This window comes from Mandrillus leucophaeus, unplaced genomic scaffold (genome assembly GCF_000951045.1).
Source record: "Mandrillus leucophaeus isolate KB7577 unplaced genomic scaffold, Mleu.le_1.0 Scaffold1031, whole genome shotgun sequence".
NCBI lineage: Eukaryota > Metazoa > Chordata > Mammalia > Primates > Cercopithecidae > Mandrillus > Mandrillus leucophaeus.
In genome coordinates, this window is record NW_012098444.1 from 141,564 (window position 1) to 151,481 (window position 9,918).

The window sequence follows — 9,918 nt, forward strand, 5'->3', positions numbered from 1 at the left end:
CAAACAAATAAGTAAGTAAGTAAATAAATAAATAAAAATAAAATGAGCACCATAGACTATCAGCTACATCGGAACTGAGATAGTGTCCTTTTTCTCAACACTGCCTGAAATTCTGGCACATACTAGGCACTCAGTAAAGACATATTGCATAAAGGAATGAATCAACAAGCCAGAGAAGAGGAAACCCAGTATAAGGGTGACTCAGAAGTTAAATAACAAGAAAAAAGAGAGAAATAACCCAGTGTCAGATGTCAGTGATGTGACAATATTGAGAGCATGGATCACCTTATCTTTGTAATTCCTATGAATTGGCAGCATCCGGAGCCAGACTGTAGAGGTGAATGGGAAGGGACAGGAAGTGGAGAAAAGACAAATGAGAGTGGAGACTGAGAGGCTGTTTTGTATTGAAGATGTGAAAGTTCAGTATGTATTCTGAAGAAATTATATAGAAAAGGTAGGTTCTACAAACGTGCTGCCCAGGAAAGGAGCCACTAGCTACACATAGCTATTTAAATTAAAATAAAAAATACAATTTCTTAATCACACTAGCTCCATTTCAAGTTCTAAATGGCCACATGTATCTAGAGACTACCATACTGTGCAGAGCTGATTAACATTTCCTTCTTTGCCTAAAGCTCTTTCGGACAGTGCAGCTCTAGACAAAAGTTTTAATTCATCATGTTTGTGGCTGGCTTCAATAAACAAGCTTAGGTTAAATCAATGCACAGCATCGCCCAATCTCTTCCTACCTAAACCATTATCCAAACCCAGCAGAAAAACTCTTGTGGGATTATATTACAATCTATACATGATAGATTCACATCTGGTCTCAGTGGGTGAGAGTCAACCTTGGAAGAGGCCAGTGGAGACTTTAAAGGGGATGCTAAAGCTCAGGACATGATCTAGAGGTCTGGGCATTCTACGTATTCATAATGTTTTCCCACCAAAGATCTGTAACAAGTGGCAGCAGTTTGTGATTGCTAAGCATTACATAGAGAAAAGGAGCTATGCGATGGGGTATAAGAATGACAGGTACTAGAATAGTGCTGAATAAGAAAGGTTGGAGAATTCAGGCTAGGGTAAACAGAACATCTTGGATAAAATGAGGTTATTACAGTGAAATTCTAGTTCTACAAAATTAAAGTGACTGGTAGAAAACAAATAAATCATGTTTATCACCTTATATTTAATTTTTATGGTTTCCGTATGGCACTTTAATAACAAAAAGGACTGTAGTAGAAGACTGAGGCATTATTAGCCATCAAAGCTGTCCACTTAGACAATGTTACTCAAGGTCCTGCTGACTTACTGAAATTAGAAAAATCACTTTTGTAATTTTAAAAACAAAACCTCCAATTTAATGGAAAATCTCTGTTTTCAATCACCTCTTTTAAAGGAATATATTTTGCTCTGCTCAATTAAAAAAATCGTTATTCATGGGATGAAGGGATAGAAGAAATGGACTAAGAACTGTAGAACTCCTGGCACATGACTCCATCCAAACCTCTGAGTTACTAAGAGACAAACTTTAGCATGCCTTCTAGCAGTATAAGATCACGTCCCTAGGATAACCCCAGCTCCCCCATGAAAATGCCTGCCTGAGAAAGCTCAAGGCTAAGACAGGAGAATTTACTGTTTGTTCTAGCCAACACCTGATGATACGCTCGTGATCTCCCTTTCTCAGGGCGTTTATTAAGGGCTTACAATTATGAATCCTTCTTTCTTCTCTTTAAGGTGTTTTATGTGTCTGCTACAACTTAAGAGGGAGGTCCTTTTAAAGGACCTGAGAGCCATTCCTCTGAAATGGATCGTCAAGAAGGGCAGAGCCTCTACCTCCCAATATCAGTGCAACAATAGCACTCTAGGCTGGGCGTGGTGGCTCACGCCTGTAATCCTAGCACTTGGGGATGCCTAGGCGGGTGCATCACCTGAGGTCAGGAGTTTGAGACCAACCTGGCCAACGCGGGGAAACCCCATCTCTACTAAAAATAGAAAAATTAGCCAGAGGTGTTGCCATGCACTTGTAATCCCAGCTACTCGGGAGACTGAGGCAGGAGAATCTCTTGTACTTGCGGGGGTGGGGGTTGGAGTGAGCCAAGATCGCGCCATCACACTCCAGCCTGGACAACAAGAGTGAAACTCCGTCTCAAAATAAATAAATAAGTAAGAGTAGCACTCTAACTTCTACAGCTGCTAGCCAGCAGACACATCTGGCCTAATCGCATCTATGCCAATCAACTCTGTAACTTTTCACTTCTCTGACACTGTTGGGCCCTGATCACCTTCCTTCCTTCATTCTCCCTTTGACATGCCCAATCACTTCTGTAGAAATCGGAACAGAGACCGGTTCTTTCCCCTTCTGTAAGCGGTTACTGAATAAAGTCTTTTCCACTGCTTCAGTGTCTAGCTGGGTTATCTTTGCCAGGATCCAAAAAGAAGGGGAACTCAGCCCATTTGCCTTTTCCATCTGTAGGGCAAACTTTGAGTTGACTCCGAGGAAGTTACGCCTTTTGTAAAAACAAAGCATGCCACGCTGAAGCCCTTCCCCTTAGGCCTAGGCCCTCGCCTCACCAAGCGACAGGTAGAGGTGACAACCGGGTCGCTCGTTCATGGACCCAGGTAACGACACACAATGCCATGGAACAAACTCCTGCTCATCGAGGGCATCTGACCCTGGGTGCACGAGTGAATTAACTGAGTTAATGTTGACTACGTTCCTGATGAGTATTCACGGAGTAATTGGTGACCACACCAAAATGTCGTTCAAGTGCGAGGTCCAGAGGCCTCGAGGGCTGGGATTTACCCATCGGAGCCGTCCGCTCACACGCCGTTAGTAAGGGTTCCGCCGCCTTCACTGGAGGGAGGAAAGTCACTTTTGGAAATCGACTTTGCTTCGCCGGCGAAGTCCGCCAGGGTCCGGCCTGGAGTCGCCCCAGGAGCCGCTACCGGAACTTGACGAGCTCCCTTTCGGCGCCGCGCCCGCCTTCCCGGACCAGGCCGGAAGTGGCTTCCGGACAGCCGCCGCCGCAGCTCCGTAAAGCAAGATGGCACTTCTCTCTGAGGCTATTATCTCCATTTGATAGCTAGTATTCCTCTTCTCACCAGTTACTCCCGACTTCCATCCCGCGCCTGAATTTTCGTCAGCGCCACATTCATGTTTTTCTTTCATTCAGCCTTGGTAGAGGATGGTCTGGAGGCAACCTAGGACCAGCCTGAGCAGCGTGGGGCGCCATTTTGTACGGAAACCGAAGGCAGGGCGGGGGCGTGTGAGGCCTCCCGAGGAGGCCGGGCTTGAGCGAGAGCGTGGGCGGGAGGGCGTTGTTCACCGATGACGTATTTCCGCTTCTGGTCTGCCTGGTCGTTTGTGGTTGGATCGGCTTGTTGCGGGGAGGGAGGGGGAAGATTGTTTGCTGCCTAGAAGCTCCGCGGACGGGAATGTAAACTGAGGTAAGGCTGTGAGGGGGGCTTTTGCGCATGGCTGGGTAGAATGGCCGGGAGTAGGGTCCTTGGGATTGCAGAAGAGTGTGGAATTGGAGACGGGAGGCTTAGATCGTCTCGGGTTGGACAGAAAAGGTGGGGTGGGGCTCGGGGTTACAAGGTGAATCGCAAAGCCGGGCGGGGGTGGAGTGGGAAGAGCGGGGGACCGCAGGAGATGGAGGAAAGCCTAGGGGTGCAGAGGAAAGTCTCGAAGGCGCTGGCTGGGGAGGGGCTGGGTCGAGAGGAGCTGGGATGGAGGAAGAGTAGAATCTGAAGTCCTTGAAGGCTAAGGAGAGAAGTTGAGGTAGGGACTGGTCGGAATACATGGGTGGGGGCGTGGTGAGAGTGTAGCTTTTGGGAGGCGATGTAGAGTTGGAAGGGGCTGGTGGCCGCGGTTTTGATGCTGACATGACCTGGCCTTTGTTTCTCTGCAGCTCGCCAGAGACGCTCATCCTACAGCCTCAGTTCGGGCCCAACCTTCTCTCTCCAGCTGCCACCACAGCCTGGAGGCGCCTGCCTCCACCCTCCCGAATGGTGCTCCTCCTAGCAGGCCTCGGCCCGGGATCCAAGCCCCCTTTGCCCCCCGCCTTGGAGCTGTTGCTCCGGGTTTCTCATAGTGGACTCCCTGTGGCGGGAAGGGAAGAACTTTTGCACAGACAAGGCTTCAGCTCTAAGAACCCCACTGACAACTTGAATGTCAACCTCTAACCTAGTGTGAGGTTCTTCCTGTGCCCACGTTTTCTGCCTTTTGAGAAGAGAAACCCTTCTCCTGGCCATCTAGAACCCAGGAAGCCCCAAGCTGGGGCCCTGGTCCCAGCATGTCAGTCCTCTCTTGTGCATAGGGCTCTGCCCTCTCCCTGTCAGCATGGCTGAGCTCAGACAGGTTCCAGGAGGGCGGGAAACCCCACAGGGGGAACTGCGGCCTGAAGTGGCAGAGGATGAAGTCCCTAGGAGCCCAGTCGCAGAAGAGCCAGGAGGAGGTGGAAGCAGCAGCAGTGAGGCCAAATTGTCCCCAAGAGAGGAGGAAGAACTGGATCCTAGAATACAGGTGAGAACACTGAGAGCAGGGAGAGGAGGAGAGCCCTGATTCCAGCCTCCCTGAAGAGTGTCGGATGAATGAGAGCTTAGACTTATTCTGTCCCCAGTCAGCTGGGGCAGGAAAGGAGAACAAGTTTGTCAACAAATCATTGCAGAGTAATGTGACAAGTTCCAAAAGAGTTGTGTGTCTGAAGTGCTGAGGGAGTGCAGAGAAAGGCCTGGCCTGAGTGCTTGGCAGGCATTGCTGAAAGCTTCACTGAAGGAGCAAAGTGTCACTTGGCAGCAGACGGAGGAGGCACCCTTTAGGTCAGTGGAGGGTAGGAGTGTTGTACTTTGCAGAGAAGCAGAGGGGCTGCCACCTTAGTTAGGGATGCTGTGTGAGAGGAGATGACTTTGATATTGGGAGGCAGTTTTGAGGCTGCGTGAGAGAATCTTTTCCCCTTTCTCACCTTCTCAGCAGTACCTTCCAGGGATGTGCAGCCCACATTGCTCTGATAATGTGTTTCACTCTGGTAAACAGACCTTTCCAGTGTTATAAAGGTAGCATCAACTTGAGATCTATAAAGAAACCCCATATGTTCAAGGATTTGTAACTTTTGTTGTGGCCAATCCTTAGTAACATACACACCTGGCCCTCAGGATGGTGGGTCTCCTAAAGGAATGGAAGAGCAGTTTATTGCCTTGGAGTGTCTACAGTCTAGTTAGTAGGACAGGCAGATCTTTGTGTAGGAGACCTGGGGAAGGTGAGGAAGTGAGGAAGACCAACTCCATGTGGAAGAGATGCCTGGCCAGTCAAAGCTGGGTTGCAGTGTTTCAGGAGATTGGCTGAGAAGGACTTCCTGAGGAAGCTTCTTGGGCAGGCGATGACGAGGATGCTTCTGCATGTTTGGGGCTTGAGTCTGCCATTTGGTCCGGTCACATCTCCAAGACTCTGATGTTGTGGAGGTGACTCTTCCGTGGGTGAGCAAGAACGAACGAAGGCTCAAATTCCTAGGCTTACCTGTCAGCAAACCTTTATGGGATTACTCCAGTGAGTTGGGAAGAAATCAAAGCCAGTCCTGGCATTCTTCCTTCTCTCTCTGTGTGGGTTCCTGGGATATGTGTGTGTGTGTGGGTTCCTCTTCTGCTGTGTCCATGCTTATAATGGAGCAGTGGTGAGCCATTCGTTTCTGGCATGAGTCAGTAATTTATTTCTGCTGTGCCTGACATTGCATTGAAAACAGCCAGTTTCTCTTGCTAATTCTACAGATTTATCATCCTCTGAGGAAATCGGTTGTAGTGAAAAAAGCCTTGGGCTGAGTTTCATGCTACCTCCAACCCCATGATTTATGATTTTTATGGAAGTTTCTTTACATTTGTGAGCCTCAGTTTCTTCATCTGTAAAGTGAGCAGTTGGTCTAGCTGATTTGCACAACTCATTCTTGCTCTGCTCTGACACAAGTCTACAGTTCTTTCTCAAACTCTTTTTGCTTGTTCCTTGGTGATAGTTTGTAGATACACTTTGGGAAAGAGCTCTCTCTGTTGCTTGCGGAGGAGGGCTGTGTAATGTGCATTATGTGCCTCCCTGCAGCCTTCCTTGCCCTGCTCCAGAGGAGGTTTCTGCAGAGGAGAATCGACTGTGGTCTCTTTACTTGGCCTCTGCTACTCCTGTGTATTTTTCCAGTGTCCGCAATGGTAGTAGTAGGAAGAGTCATACTTGCACTGTGCTGTTTAATAGGGTGGACTAGCTGCATGTGGCTACTTAAACACGATCAATTAAAATTAACATGTAAAAATGCAGTTCCTTGGCCGGACGTGGTGGCTCACACCTATAATCCCAGCACTCTGGGAGGCAGAGGCAGGTGAATCAGTTGAGGTCAGGAGTTCGAGACCAGCCTGGCCAATATGGTGAAACCCTGTATCTACTAAAAATAAAAACAATTAGCCGGGTGTTGTGGCGGGTGCCTGTCATCCCAGCTACTTGGGAGGTTGAGGCAGGAGAATCACTTGAACCCAGGAGGCAGAGGTTGCAGTGAGCTGAGATTGTGCCACTGCACTCCAGCCTGGGTTCAAGAGCGAAACTCCGTCTCAGGAAAAAAAAAAAAAAAAAAAAAAAAAAAGTTCCTCAATGCTATACTGACAGTGCAGAAATAGAACATTCTGTCATCACTGACTCTTGTATCAGATGCACTCTGTGAGAGGTGGAGTACACTGAGCTGGCGTAAGGTTTACGTTGCCTCCAGTGAGCTTGTGGTGTCACTGGTGCAAGGAGGGTAAACCAGACCCTGGTCTCTCTTGCTAAACTGCACAGCACGTTGTGGAGTGTTGTAGGTTGTATAGGAAGGGAAGGTCTAGTAATAGCTTCCCTCATTTGATGACACAGGTGTGGCTAGGCCAGTGCTCTGACCTCAGCAGGGAGTTAGTGTCTTCTTGCTGTGGGAGAGAGGTAGCCCTTCCTGGAGGAGGCTGGTGGCATTTTGCCTTTCTGTGGTTGGGCTTTCAAGATGAGGAGGAGATTGGGGTCTTTCCAGGTCTCTTTTAGTGTTGACAGTTCACCAGACCGTGCACATTGCTCTGATCACGTGTTTCAGTGCTTTAAGTGGGTGTTCATTTCTCTGGATTCTCAGTACGTTTACTGGATTTCCATCCAGAGTCCATAAAAAGTCACCAGGGAGCTTCCAAAATACCCTTACCTGAGCCTTTCTAGACACGTGGATTCTCTTAGTCTGGGTGGGGTGAGAAGGGATTCTAATGTTGCAGTCAGAGCCAAATCCACTGGGCCAGGTATATCCCAAAGGTAGGGCACCTGTTTCGATATTTTCTGAACCTCCCAGAAAGGCTGTCCTTAGGATGAGGCCCTCTCTGACCTGGGGCTGGGGATCCTTCGCAGGCAGGCAACTCCATGGCCATTTATGGTGGAATTCCTCTGGAAGTTGGAAGAAAGTCAGCTGGTGCCTACCTGGAGTGTGCTGTCCCTCCAGGGAAGGCTGCTGACTGTCTGCATGTCACGATCTTAGTGGAGTTCTTTTGAGTCCTCCAGGCTCATCCTCAGACTTCCGAGAGGGCTCCAGTGGAGGGAAGAGGAAAGGAGCGTGGATCTAGGATGGACCTGGGTCTGTTCTGTGACTTTTGAGCCTCCTCTTAGTGGTTGCGTTCTTTCCTCAGCTGTGAGTGCACTCGTTTACCTGCTCCTTTCCAAACTCTTTAGGGTGACTTTGCAACCTCTGTGACCTCATCTAGAAGTATGGATTTAGCTTTCACAGGACAGTCATCACCCTGGCCCCAGTTACCATTAGCTTGAGTCTTTTGATGGTCTGCACAAAAGACGAGGTGGGGTGGGAGCATCTGCAGCCTGAGTCCCCATGCCTTTGATTCAGTGTCCTGGCATCCTGGGAATTTGACTGCTGTGCCCTGGGAAGGTCACCCTCCCTGCTGGCTGCTGGCTCACTGATGGATAATGCATGCTGATTCAGACTTTGTCCTCCTCGAATTCCATTTCAACTGAGTGCCAGGAGTCCCTGGTGAAGCAGGCCAAATGGAATGTGTTGCTGACTGCCCAAAACCGTCCCAGGTCCTCAGTGGATTCCTGCTCAGCCTTTCCCTGGGTATCCCCGAGGCGGGCTCTCCCCCTCCCTCCCGTGCTGACCTTGCCCTCCAGGCTGCTTTGCTCCCCAGGCATCTTCTTGTCCTGTTAGATAGAGCTTTGTGACTCTGAGGGGACAGATCCCATCAGCAGATGGCTTTTTGTAAATTGTTGGAGGTGCTGTTGGGATGCTAGTTCCCATATGGAAAGATAATGCCCACTCCTGCCACTTGCCAACAGCAACAGCTCTTCCTGTCCTTTTTCCAGTAGTCACAGCCGATGCTGAGCCGTCCGGTGCGTTGATTGTCTTGTCAGGAGCTGGAAGTTGGTGACTGGGAGCGTTTTAGGCCATGGAATCCAGTGAGGGTCCAGTCTTGGACTTTGATTTGCCACATGAACATTGCAGGGTGGCCTTTACCAACTGAACCCCCGCAGTCAATGTTTGCTGCATTTCCAAGCCCTGCCCTTTTCCTACCCAGGCTGTGGTTTTCCTAGATGACAGCACTTCCTTCTGTACTGAGATGTCCTTCCAACGGTGTCCTCGGTCCCAGGAGGGTGGTCACAGTGGAAGGAAAGTGAGATCAAAGGTTGGTCCTGGATCCAGACCCAAGTCTGTCACTAATTTTCTGCCTGGTTGTTTCTCATCTATCAAATGCGAAGGAGCTGAGAAAGAATATTCCAGAGGAGGTGCTGAAAGAACTGGTCACTCGTCTCCCAGATAGCCTAAAAGCCCCTGTAGGCCACGTCAAGCACAGGAAGCTGGGCCTCCAGGGAGATAGGTTGCCTTTCACCTTGACAGACATTGCATTTTTAGGGCCAGTTAGGGTGACCATGTCAGTTGATGGTGATGTCTCTGTTAGGAAGGCACAGTGAAACCTGGAGTTCTATGTGTCTGGTAGTGCTGGTGCTGACCCTATGCCTCCTCTGGGGTCCTGAGCTGTGTTGGCTGCCTGTTCTTCCAGAATAGTTATTTTATGGACACTGCGTTGTGTGACACTGTAGGTGCATCTACCCAAATACAACAACTTCTAGACCTTCGCCGTCCAACACAGGAGCCACATGCCACGGTCTAGGTTGAGATGTGTCCTAAGAGTCAAGTGCATATGGATTTTGAAGACTTAGTTTAAAGAAGTGTAAGTATGGATAATAATATTATTTTATGCTGATCACAAGTCGAAATGATATTTTGGATATATTGGGTTAAATGTATTTTTATAATTTCACTCATTTTGTTTTTATTTTTTACTTTTAAAAAATGTGGCTTCTAGAATTAAAAATTCCACGTGCAGCTCCTGTTACATTTCTGTTGAGTAGGTCTCTTCAAGAGAGTCGAGAGCAAGCTTGTTCAACCAGTGGCCTGCGGGCCGCATGCAGCCCAGGATGGCTTTGAACACCGCCCAATACAAATTTGTAAACTTTTCTTAAAATATGATGAGATTTTTTTGCGATTTTTTTTTTGGAGACAGTCTTGCTCTCTCACCCAGGCTGGAATGCAGTGGCACAATCTCGGACCACTGCAACCTCTGCCTCCCAGATTCAAGTGATTCTCCTGCCTCAGCCATCCCAGTAGCTGGGACTACAGGTGTGCACCACCACACCCAGCTATTGTTTTTGTATTTTAGTAGAGATGGGCTTTGCATCATGTTGTCCAGGCTGGTCTCAAACTCCTGAGCTCAGGCAGTCTGCCCACCTCGGCCTCCTGAAGTGCTAGGATTACAGGTGTGAGCCACTGCGCCAGGCCACGATTTTTTTTTTTTTTTTTTTTCTTTTAGTTCATCAGCTATAGCTAGTGTTAGTGTATTTTATGTGTAGCCCAGGACAGTTCTTCTTTCAGTGTGTTC

At 48.6% G+C, this 9,918-nt stretch overlaps 1 protein-coding gene across 1 annotated transcript in view; it reads left to right on the top strand.

Annotated features, from left to right (window-relative positions):
- The first annotated feature begins 2,518 nt into the window (after positions 1 to 2,518).
- The window catches only part of SH3BP5L (SH3-binding domain protein 5-like), a 15,516-nt gene continuing 8,116 nt past the window's right edge, over positions 2,519 to 9,918 (top strand). Inside the window, exons 1-2 of the mRNA XM_011978195.1 lie at positions 2,519 to 3,447; positions 3,912 to 4,525. Coding sequence (XP_011833585.1) covers positions 4,343 to 4,525 — 183 coding nt within the window. The 5' untranslated portion in view covers positions 2,519 to 3,447; positions 3,912 to 4,342. The remainder of the gene's footprint in view (positions 3,448 to 3,911; positions 4,526 to 9,918) is intronic.